Genomic DNA, 13,287 nt, shown 5'->3' on the forward strand with positions numbered 1-13,287 from the left:
GTAATGAATGTAATGAGGGTGACCTTGATTTTATTTTGTACGTGGATGACAAGTCTTATATCCTCTTCCACAGTTGAAGAGTTAGTTTTTGTCACTAACCACTATGCCAACAAAATTTTCGATTGGTTTTGTTGCGATTCTTTAACAATGAACTACATAAAAACAAAAAGTATCTTATTTCGACAAATTAACCAGCTGATTCCTCTTGTTATCCAACCAGTTTCCATTATCAACTTTGAAATTCAATACAATTCTTCAGTAAAATTCCTGGGTGTGATTTTCAGTTCTTACTTAGTATGAGATGACCATATACATACCACCCGTATTAAACTGAGACAGGCAACGGGCATCATTGCCAAATTATCTACTATCATTCTGTTAAAAATTAAACTTTTACTGTACAACACTCTTATACTTCCTACACTCATGTACTGTCACTTGATTTGGGGTCGTACATCGTCTGAAAACCTGAATAATCTAGCCACCATCCAGAGACGCTTCCTGAGAACAATTTCTCATCATTCCCCCTCCCATACTACTAAGATCCTTCCTGTTCATATACTCCACAATTATCTTCTTTCAATTTTTATGTTCAAGGCAATAAAACTACATATGTTCTCAGATGTTATACAACTGACTTCTATTAACCATGAATATAATACCCATAGATGTAATGTACTTTTCCCCGCTGGGGCTCACACTAATGCTTTTCAACGATATTAATACTATGGGCCCACGATGCTAGAATATCCTACCTGCCACTTTAAGAGAAATCAATAGCCTACGCATGTTTAAGACCCGTCTAAAAGTTTATTTAACACAACAGCCATCAGAGATTTAGTATATTTTTTTCTTTTTCCTAATAATAGCATCAATTTATGTTGTTTTTTTTTCAGACTTTTTCATTTTGTTTTTGCCAACCCTTCTTATCAGCCATGGAGCTCGTCAGGGCATTTCTATGCCCTTTTCTTCGTGATTTGACTGTACATGTACAGTTTTTGTTTATTGTTCAATGCTCTCACCTGTATCAATAATCATACAAGTTTTATAATGCACTGTAATATTTTCATGTACGGAAATAAAAATTGAAAACTGAAGAAAGAACCTCAGTTTCAAGAAATTATGACAAAAAGGCAACCGCAAATTACTTACTGATAGTCGAACAAAAAAATTAGTCAATTTACAAAAATTGATGTAGTTTTAATTTTTTTTGTTGATTTAATAAATTATAATAATATTATAATTATAATAATAAATTTCAATTTTTATTAATAAATTGATTTTATAATCCTTCAAGTTTAGTATTTTCGTAGTAATTAATTTAAGAATGATTAATGTAATTAGTTCCAAAAAATATGAATTTTATAATAGACAACATATTAGGGGTCATTCAAGTATTAAGTCATCATCGACGGGGGAGGAGGGGGTTTCCGATTTGCTGACTTTTGATGACAAGGGGGGGGGGGTTGGATAATGCTTACGTCATCAACCACCCTTTATGAAAATATGAGTTAGGATTCAGAAGGGGCAGAGCTGATGACGAAATTTTGCTGACAAGGGGGGGGGGGAAAGGGTCAAAAATGGCTGAAAATTTGCTACGTAATACTTGAATGGCCCCTTACACAGAGGGGTGCGGGAAGTAAATCAAATCGCACTGGGGGTGTGGCACGAGGAAAAGGTTGGGGAACACTGCTGTAGAGCATTAGTCCAATGATGGAAAAAAATGACGAGATAACAAATAATATTAAATAATACAAATTCTGTACTGTTATCATTGTCCATCTGGTTGAATATTTGTTCATTGTATAGATGCATAATTAATTTTGATGTACTTGTTTGTCTCCATTCACAGCTTTTTTGTTCTGTCCTTAAAATTGCATAGTAATTATTCACTAAATACTTTGTGTTCATCAGTGTAGATCCCTGGTGATCTCTTGATGAATTTGTTTCCCTGTTATCATGTACCATTTTATCATGATTAATAGACTTTTTTTAATTTTTTTTTATGAGATATGAATTGGTTATTCTGAAGCTTACCAATTTATTAATATGTTAATTTGTATAGTGATGCTGCAGTCCTGTGTGGAAGCTATTCAGAATGTTGTTGGTGATACTATTCCTGAATTTCTTCTAATTGAAGCAGCTAAAAATAACAATTTTGATTTCGAAAAAGCTTTAGATGCGGTTTTAAATAGTAAGTATTTCTTATGAATGAAATTATTATTTTAATGGAAATTGGTCAAAAGTAATTAATTTTTTTGATCGAATTGAAACATGACTTGGATTTGATGAGTAAATTGAAATAATCAGATGAGCAAGTGCATTTAAGTAGTTGAAAAGGGAAAAAAGCAGAAAATATATTACCAGTTCACTTGTTTAGAGTTGTAAATAAACTTATGGTACACCTCTTTCGATTCTGAATTAACTTTTCTGAACATTTGTTATGCCTTTTGTGTCGTAGATAACTTTCTTCATTTCTCATAAGAATAAAGAAATGGTGTTGTATCCTTTCCCATATTATGAGCATCTATATATTCCCATTATCTATGAATCCATTCCTTGATCTGTTTTAATTCACCATTACCAAAATGCAACTTGCCGTCTACACTACCTTTCATTGTTGCTATTCTGTCATCGTGCCTGACAATTGAATGTTCATTTTGTTTTCTTTGTGACATTTCACCTAATTAAACCTCACATTGAAATTCCTATATATTTGAAAAATCCTCTGCAGATCTCTATTTCTGTGTCCATGTAGTTCTGCTGCTTTTCAAGTGAGCTACCGTGGTGTTTTACTCGATTATTACTCCATTGCTGTGTTTATTGCAATCTTTGTTGCCAGAAACACATTTCCATGATTACATTTTTTTTTACACCCTATGTGTCTACTATGAATAAAGGCTTCACAGTATCTTTCCCTTTAATCTTGATCCATCAGATTATATTCATGTTCTTATTCTTTTGTTTTTCATAGTTCCAGTCAGGTATATGCAACAGTTTGATGTTTTCTAACTTTTGTTTATTCTTGATTGATTGCATGTGATTTCTCCTGCTGTTGCAGTAACTTTTCTTTCAATTAAATCTCATTTTTTCTAAGTACAGATGATTCAAAGGTCAGAAAGTATTTCAAAAAGTTCTACCACAATAAATAATCATGTTATAGTCATGCAATAAGAACAGCTAGGTATTGTATGGCATCATGTTTTATTTAACAGCAAAAATAGTTTAATAAAATCAGTTCATCATGCTGTACTCAAAATAGTTTGTGAGAAGCTACCATTCCAAGGAATCACACACAAGAGTTGGTAATGGTATGGATTGTTGATTTTAATTTAATGAAGTCGTGTTGATTCTATCATAATAGGGCAAGGATATCCTTTTGCAGAAAATAATCAAAAATGGATTCTTAATTCACATTTAAAAAATATATGTCTGAAGAAAATTTGTCATATACACCAATAATGAATTTCAGGATTTTGTGTGCACTGAAGCATTTTCACTGTATGCGCATGCACATGCTTAGCTTGCATGGAACATTCGTCCCAGCTGAAGGAATAGGATAACTAATGTGGATGTCACTTTGATATACCATCACTAATTTTGTATACCACTATTTAATTTTCATACCACATACATAATTTTGTACTTTACTTTGATATACCATAACTTCCATGTAAAAAAACATATCCTTTCTCTATTAAACCATTGAAAAATTTGTTATATTTTGACTTTTGGGAAATAAAAGTCAACTTTGTCACCTATTATAAAGCTGGATCAAAATTGGTTAAACATTTACCTCCTCGCGTAGGGGGGGGGGGCATGAACACATTAATGGTATCCTGACATCATGATATAGATCATGATAGCATAATCAGATCATCTTCTTTTGTTCAAAGCCACGTGGTTATATTTATGCTTTTTTAATCCGCTTGTTTTCCTCAGCTAAGCAATTTCTGATTACAAAAGGTAGTAAGATTTGCATTATCCCTATTCTTTTTCACGTGCAGATTGGCAAGATGTCTCAAATCTATCTTTTTTGACTAGGATTATTGGCTAATCAATTATCTCTATTCTATAGAAAGCTCTAAAAGAAATCAGCAGCATGGCACAAATTTTCAGGGCTCAAAATGTACCTAATATCAGAACCATTTTGATGGAGAAATTGGAAATTCATCCATTGGAATCATCACTTGAAATACATCATTGGAAATCATTGCTGAATTTTCGCTCCCAAAACTATGTTTATTTACTAATTTACTTTTTTTACCTCCATCATTAATCTGTCCTCTTTCATGGTTATTCCTCTAATACCATCACGTTTTGGGTTCCCCAAAAAAAACCTATAAAGGGATTTTTTCTATAGTTGTTTTAACCAATTTTTCCTTTCAATACCAAAAAAGAAAAAAATGTACACATAACAAAAAAGAAAATTTTTTAATAGCACTAAAAATGGTACATATGGAGACACAGGACAAGTCTGTTTTTCTTTTTCACATAACAGGTTTTAAAATATTAAATCACACATTTTTGTTTTTTCTTAAGTTTTCTTAAACATGATTTTTTCCCCCTCTAAGTTAGATTGTTTTTTTAATTTCAGAAATTGTATTCGAATGGAATTGTGTAAGTGGTGTATTGTGAATTATACAATACTTTTTCTGATGTATGATACATTCCATAGATACTCTTGTGAAAGAAAGTCTTTTAACCGAGGCAATGTGAATGTGGTCAGTTGGAAGAAATTGACCAAGAATTGAAGAAAGGAACTTTTTTTTTTACCTCATATACCAGAGGTACTAGTTCACCAAACACCAACTCTGGCCATATTTCTATATTTCAATTTACTGCCATTAATGAGTTGGATTGGAAATGAAGGTGCCATCTATCAGTGGTTGCCTCAAGCTCATTAAAGAAAATATCTTATCTACAGTGTTCCCCTGGTTTGAACCTGGAACCGTAATGGCAACCCTAACGGTGGTAGACGAGCATCTTACCACCATGCCACTCTGGCGCTTATACCAGGGCTGGAGAAATCCCAGGTTGCCATGATGACTTAAAAATTAGTACTGGTGCTTAGAATTCTCTTTGTGCAGTTACTAGATTGTAGGCTGAGAGCAGCACCAAATGTTCGGAATTTATAGCAGTGTATTTGCCAACATGCGTGTGTACGCACAGAAAAAATCAAAAACATTATTTTGGACCTTTTTGGGGGATAAAAAATTTTTGTATCGTTTTTTTAGTATCGTTTAGTAAAAGACAATTCCAGGTTGTTGTGTTGTGTAGGACGTTTTTCTCTAATAGATTGTCAATAAATGGAATAGCTTGCCTCCAGACGTCATGAATTATCACACAATTGACAGATTTAAAAAGAAGTGCGATAGACATAAGGGGATTAAATTGAGAAGCTATTCATACTTAGATAAGACAACCATAATCGTTTTCATGGGCAGTATTATATATTATTAAAATTTTTTTGGGGATATATTTTATATTGGGTGTTTTGATTATAGATATCCATATTTTTTATGGGCATAATATTTCTTCTACTTTGTTGGACAATTTGCCCATTTTAGCCTTGCATTTGTAAGGAAATTTTTAGTGATAAGGAAGCCTTCTGACTCTTCCTATGTAGTCTTGCAGATTGATAATGATAACTTTTTTGGGAAAAATTAGTCTGGTTATATATATTTCTTGGCTGAAAAACATGAAAATAGATCAAAACTAAAAAATTCATTCTGACCTCATTTCTTGTTGGAACAAAACAGGCTTTTCGGCTTTGATAATGGCACCCATGAGTGAAGAAACATATGTCAGTATGTTATAAAATGTCATTTGTTCTCATCACATCATGAATATTTTCTATAGATCAAAACTTTTAGTGAAAAAAATTGTGTGAAAAAAACATAAAGCAAAGTCCTGACAACTATAAACAAATTTTTCCCCAAGTAATACAAATACAAAGCCACAACAGGCAAAATTCCCAACAAGGTGGCTGAGAAAAAGATGCCCATAACAAGTATGGATGTCATATATCACTAAAATACAGCAACCCAATTAAAAATGCAATCAAAAAATTTATAAACATTATATATATACATGAGAAAATATTATACTATACAATGCCCATAATGTATTTATGGTTGTCTTATTCTAAGTATGGATAGCTTCTCGATTTACCCCAACATGTTTATCATATTTCTATTTAAACGTGCCGGTTGTGTTAGAATTTACTACCCCGTAGGTAAGCTATTCATTTATTAACAAGCCTATTGGAGAAAAACTCCCCGCGACACCATAACCTAGAACTGTCTAATATGAATCAATACTTGTGTCCCCTTGTAAAAGCAGTCGAATGACGGCAAATTAATAAATCATAGTCCATCCTATCCATCCCATTGTAAATTTTGAACACCTCGACCATATCTCCCCAACGTTTACATTCATAAATGGCCGCTGTGGTGGTCGAGTGGTTATAGTGACGGACTCGCGATGGGAGGATCCGGGTTCGAACCCCACAGTGGTGGTCGGCTGAAGTTGGTTTTCTGTGGTTCCCAACTTCACTCATAGCACTTCATAACAGCTCATAGCTCATAACACTTCACTCATAGTTAGAAAAACTGGTGGCAGATGGCAGTACTACACATAACAAGCATTACAGAGAAACAAAAAAAAACTTCACATCAGGTTTCACTACACGTACATGCACATTCCCGCATGTACCGATTCGTTGGGGGTTCAGCGGGGGGTGTGGGTGGGGTGCATGTGTGATGTAGCAGCAGTAGTAGGTAGGGCCTCCAAAAAATGGCTCGGGGATACATGATGTTCTTAAGTCAGCCACCTCGTTGGGCAATTTGCCTGTTGTGGCGTTGTATTTGTATACAATGTAAACATATTCAAAAAATGAAGTCTCTCTTATACAAATACAAATACAATGCCACAACAGGCAAAATGCCCAATGAGGTGGCTCCTAAAAAGTCATGTGAGTATGTATGTGTATATATGAAGGTATTGTGAAACGAAAAGGAAAATTCATTTCATAGACAAATTATTTATACAAGAAATATCTTAATTCAACAATTTCAGATCTCACAATTCAAATTTTTAGAGTGCATAAATTTTTGAAATATTCATATATTATTACATAACATTTATTAACAACATAACTCAAGCCCCTTGTGCAATAAGGACATGCGTAGCCCTTCTCTGCACCCCTCAGCCAAGTCTATGTCCCTCTGTTGGTATGGTCTCCAAAACCTTACAGCATACTCTAGTTCAGGATGAACTAATCCTCGGAAAAGCGGAATAATGACTTTAGGAGAATGGGAAGAGACAATGAAACCAAGCATTCTATTCGCTTTTTTGAAAACCATTGAACAATGTTCAGAAAAATTAAGCCACCCGTCAATGAGAATTCCCAAATCGGTGACCCTAGTTGCATCCGGGATAGTAACACTATTCAACTCTTAAGAGAAACGTGGGTTGTTTGAACCAAAATGAGCGACCATGCACTTGTCAATACAAAACTTCATGCTCCATTTATTTGCCCATGTTCAAATCGTGTTCAATTGGGTCTGGAGCGGCTCCCTATCACTTTGATTCCCATAACTACCCCCATTAGCTTCACATCATCTGCGAATTTGCTAACAATCCCATCAATACCCTGATCGAGTTTATTGATAAAAAGTGAAAAAGTATGGGGCCCAGGACACTTCCTTGAGGAACTCCACTAGTGACGCCTGTCCAATCCGATAATTCCTCGTTCACCATAACCTGTTGTGATCTATCTCAACCACGATTCTACCCAATTCAGCAAGTTGCCCCCAATCCCAATCTCATGTAAACGCTTCAAGTATTTACCATGTTGGACCCAATCGAATGCCTTCTGGAAATCAAGGTAAACAACATCTACATTTTTGCCCTTACCCAAAGCCTTAGTCATGTGATCATAGAATCAAAGGAGGTTAGTCGCACATGACTTCCCCTTCCTGAACCCATGCTGATTTTTTGACAATATACAATTGAAAGCACTACACATGCTTATATTGCTCTCTACCCTAGACCCTCCTATCGAGAGTCAGGACTGCTGCCCCTTACGCCCATTATTGGTGTATCTAAAAAATGATTTTGAGTCGAAAACAATGTTGTCTGCCAACCTAGGCTCAACTTCTCCTTTTTATTATCCCTTATCGCTTTCAATGCTTCAATGCCTCTCTTTTCTCAGTAAGCAGTGATAGATCACCTTGTCAACTTTTATACTCTCTAAATGCTCTTTTCTTTTCAAGATAAAGGTTATGCACCCTATCTGTGAACCATAGGGGCCGCGACGTACAAACACGTTTTTTTCAAATAAAATGAATTACTTAGTGCAAAACAGAAGATAGCTTTCTACTAAATTCTTCCCATTGACTCACCACCCCGACTGATTCTATAACTGGTCTTTAAAAACTTCCGCTAACCTTCTTCTCAAAACATCAAAGTTAGTTCTCCGAAAACAAGGAACCAGTCTTTTGTTATCAACCTTACCCAAAGAAAACCTACAGAGAAAACTGATGGCACGATCCCTGGAAAAAAATTTGTCCCCCCCACCGAAACATGCTCAACAAGATCTTCGGAACTAGTGAGAACTAAATCCAAAATAGCAGTATCTCTAGTGGCTTCTGATCAGGGCTGCAACTAGGGGGGAGCAGGTGGGTCTCGTGCCCCGGGCGCTGGACCAGAGGGGGTGCAAATTTTATTCTCAAACCTCTCCAACATTACAAGGGGACGCCAAAATTCGCACTTGGCCCGGGTGACCAAACATCTAGTTGTGGCCTGCTTCTTATACATGCTGATGTAAAAAATTATCGAGCACAAACTTAAGAAAGTCCCTTTCATGTTGATCTCTAGCTTAAAGATTCTCCCAATGCATACCTGGGTAATTGAAATCGCATAGTATTACAACCCTCTTACGTTTACATATGTAGGAAATTTCATCATGAAGTTTGGCGATGTAGTTTGGTGGATTGTGATAAACCCTAACAATAAGTTTACAGAGATGCTGCTGTGGGGCCCATTTTCCGGGGACCCAGGCTATTTGAAAAGTCTGGGTCCTTTTTGAGTGAAAGTGGGTCCCTCTCAAAAAAAAATTTATCTTGAAAAACATTATGCCCTCCCCCCTCCTCCTCATAATTCAGTGGTGTTTCTATGAATTTTCTTCCAGCATGCCCCAGGTATTTGATCACCTTCTTATATTTCTTTGTTGAGACTGTGCAGTGGGTCTTGTTCTGGGTAGGAGAAGGTATCTGTGAATCGAGTATAATTTATTTTTAAAAACATGTTCTATGCAAAGGTTCATACACTTTAATTGTCTACTAGTCGAAAAAGCTTGCAAAGAAGCTCATTAGCACTGAGAATTTAACGTATGGAATTCTGCACATGTAATAAATTTAAAACAAATATACATTTGATCCCGCTTAAAACGTTTCACCCATTTAGAATGTTTTTCCACTTAGTACACCTTATTTTCGTGGTCCTAACAATAAGTAATTCTCATTAGGATTTCCCGTTTAAAGTGTTTTCTTATTTAAAACATTTTTTATGACAGTTTTTTGAAAAACGTTATAAGCAGGATCCACTTTAATTAACAGTTGGAGGCACACATTTATATATACTTACTAATAAATCAATCTATAAATTCCCTTCTGATTTATTTTACATTTCGTTTAAAAATCGTAGCACTTTCAATATCTTCTGATCAAATTTGAAGCAAATTAGATTCTTTGTCCTTTCTCACACACTTATCTTCCGATTCCCTATTCATATTTTGGTTTTCCTGGTAAAATGATTTTATTTTCCCTTCCTGATGGTCCACCATTCTGATCTGTCGTCATTTAACTGCCACATATTTTCACACCTGAATATGGGAGCTATGTCAGATTTGTGTTACAGAAACTTAACAGTGTGCTTATGTGTGTGTGTATACTTTCTCAAAGGGGGCAAACACACATTTTGGCACACCCATGTAATGTACAAGAAGCAGTTATAAAGGGTGAATTTGGTGCCCCCTCCCCCCTAGTCCAGAGCCCAGGACACTAGACGTGCTTGTCCCTCCACCCTCCCAGTTGCGGCCCTGCATCTATCCTCCAAACTGGTAATGCATGCATTTGAAGTTTAATGTATACATATTTGTGTTGTAGGTCTGTGTGATTGCTGTGGCAACCAAAAGTTTTTCAAAGGAATAGCCAACTCAAAATTTGAAAACCTAATAGAAAATCACTTTTTAGCTGATTACCATTGTGCAATCGTGGGAGCCAAACTTGAATTTTCACCAAAAGCAAAATTTGGGTTAGGTTATAAGGGGCCTCTTCCCTTCCCCAAGATTAAAAATTAAAAATATTTTTGTAGAGAATTAAAATATTGGAATAATATAATTTTTTTATACTATCTGTTAATTTAAAATTATTTTCCAGTGTTAGTGACCCAAACTTTCTGTGAAGAATTGGATCCTTGTGCCCTTCCAAAAGTTGATTCTGCATACACACCCGTGATTTTCACAATGCGAAACGGTGTCTACCACACAGCAGATAGATGACAAAACTGTGGATATTAAAGGTCGAGTTTTTACAGATTTGGTTTTTTTTCCATGATCTCAGGATAGTTTTACAATTTGAATGGGCGTTCCAATCCTCTGAAAAAAATGTGCATTTGCAATATTGTAGGAACAAGGCAAATTTACGCCGTATAGACGCTGTCTTTGAATGCCGGCAGATAGCAGCGAAAGTACCGTAATTTCTGGTATGTAACCGGAAGGGAAAATCCATAGGGGAATAAAAACTCCAAAATTTGACAATTACACGGGCCCTCATTCAGGGAAGCAACAAGAGACATCCCTCATTTTATTCGTCAAAAACCCATGTGTATATTAATACAGTACAGTGTACAAAGTAGTAAAACCACTTTTTCAAGGGCGTGTGATCATGATGCACGGTAAAAACAAGAAAAAAAAAGAAAGGGGAAACAAAGTTGTGGAGGTTTTTCTCCCTACTTTTTTTCTTTCTCTTAGAACTAGGAAAGAACCCATCCTGGAGGACATGTGAACAAAAATTTTATGCGTCCTTTTCCGAAATTCCGGGTATTTAGCGCATTATAGCACGTCAATGGCATCTCTGGTTTGTGACATGTTTTGTTTTTAAGCTCAACCCATTAGTTTCAATATCACTTCTCTGCACGTTACTCTCTCTAGCCTTCAAACATGAATTCACGTATATCAACACTCCACCCCCTTTCCTATCAGATCTATTTCTCAAAAAATTATCTAACCTGAGATGTGTAAAAAAGATACATCCCCATCGTTTGCCCAAGATTCTGTAATGGCTATAACATCCAGGGCCTCCACAGCTATCAGTTTCTAAAAGATCATTTTTATTACCCAAGCTCCTGGCATTTATTAGCACACATTTTAATTTGCCCTGTGATTTAGTGTCAATCGAGCAGTCATCCAAATCGAAGGTGGGTAATTCCCTGTCACTACTGTTGTGATTATCATTAACTAACCGGCATTCCCGACTATGTGGTCTGGGAGTAAAAAACCTGACCTAAGCCTATCGTAAACCTCCCAGAACCCCCCCCCCTATTCAGACGGATCCCATCCCAATGAAGCCACCTATCGGTGAATGCGGGAAGCTTCAAGAACGTGATCCCAAGTGAGGAGCAAATGTCCTTCAGGGCTAAATTGAATTAGTGGATCCTACTCCTATACCCCTAGGCAGTACTAGAATCACTGCCAGACCTGAACTCCCTCCCTAGCAAATAGTAGTAAATCCCAGTAGTCTGACGGAGACTCACTAATATTCGCTCCTACATGATTCTTTCCCACCCACAGGATTACCCGCAAGGGCAACTGTCGGCGATGAAAAACGTCTCGAACGTTGCTAATGTTCCCCCAGGAAGACAACAGCACTCAAAACCCAGAAAATCCCTACACATTCTGTTCCCTAATTCCCTAACCATAGAATCGCTGATGATTAAACCCCTATCACGATACCCCTCTACTCATCCATGATCACCCATTCACCCTATAAACTGTTGTTGTTCATCGAGAATGCTTCTTCATAGACAGGTGGCTCCATAATAACTGGGTCCTCTAAAACCTTAACTCGCTCTCGTAACGCTTCCACCTCGAGTTCCAACCTTGCCCTATCCAAACACCCCTTATAGTTGAAACTATCAGCTACTATCCCCCAGATCACAGGGAAACCTCCCATCGCAACCCCTACACAACACTAATCGAGGTCGAAGCATACTAACACTATTGCTAAAAACTAGATTATAACACTTAAAAAATAAGAAAATGAGAAATGTTAATAGGAAATTGAAATAATGTAAATTGCATCACATTGAAAAATATACGTAAAAGATTATATGAAAAAAGAAGTGAAATAAAATGCTCAACACTAAATCACGAGGAAGAAATATATATGTATATAAAGAATGGAACACACCCCTAAAAAAGTATTAAGATAACGCAAATAAAATTTATACTTATTAGTATTAGCTAACTATCTATTCACTAACACTAAAACAATAGGACCCAAAATGAAAAAAAATTACTGAAAATACCCTGGAAAAAGTTTGCTAACACTAATGCCCAAAAAATTCACAAAAAAACATCAAAGAAACTGGAAAAACACAAAAAAATTATTATCGACAAAAAAACAACAGTCACAAACCTGTAAAAAGTACACTGGAAATGAAAAGAGAGAAAGAAAATAAAATTTAAATCGACCAAAAATACCAACGAAAATTGAAAAGTTGAGAGCAATAAGAAAAAACACTTGCAAATTGAGCAATAGAAGTCCAAAAAATTCAGTGACAAAATCGAACTAAAGAGAATAAACTCACAATCTAGAACAATAAAGAAAACACTGCAGTGTTTTTGATCCAAAAAATAAACACACTAAATAAAACTCATGAGAACGATGAAAAACACAAAGCAAAACAAAAAATATGTAATATTAGTCTATTCTGTATTTTGCGAAAGTGATAGAAACATCTAAATTACAACATTATCTGGTATTCTAATAAGCAGCATCTACAGTGCTTGAATTTTTTTCTTCCAAACTCATAAAATCAGTTGTCAATTTATATACAGTGACACTCCTGTATAATAATACTCAAGAAAAGTGGAGAAACATATCGTTATAGATGAAATATATCAACAATGTTAAAAGTGCATCGGAACCTGCGGTTAATATAGTTAAATAGACTATATCATTATAAAGGGTATCGTTATACAAGATTTTCAATGTAGTT

The 13,287-nt window shown here is 35.6% G+C and overlaps 1 protein-coding gene across 2 annotated transcripts in view; it reads left to right on the forward strand.

The window, feature by feature from the left end:
- HBS1 (translation elongation factor EF-1alpha (GTPase) HBS1) overlaps positions 1-13,287 on the forward strand; it is a 125,418-nt gene that overhangs the window by 38,865 nt on the left and 73,266 nt on the right. For both annotated transcript variants that reach the window (XM_089232644.1, XM_089232645.1), the window contains exon 4: positions 2,066-2,194. In XM_089232644.1, coding sequence (XP_089088770.1) covers positions 2,066-2,194 — 129 coding nt within the window. The remainder of the gene's footprint in view (positions 1-2,065; positions 2,195-13,287) is intronic.

This window comes from Pholcus phalangioides, unplaced genomic scaffold (genome assembly GCF_987345545.1).
Source record: "Pholcus phalangioides strain wild (caught in Gottingen) unplaced genomic scaffold, Ppha-v1.0 ptg000007l_1, whole genome shotgun sequence".
Classification (NCBI taxonomy): domain Eukaryota; kingdom Metazoa; phylum Arthropoda; class Arachnida; order Araneae; family Pholcidae; genus Pholcus; species Pholcus phalangioides.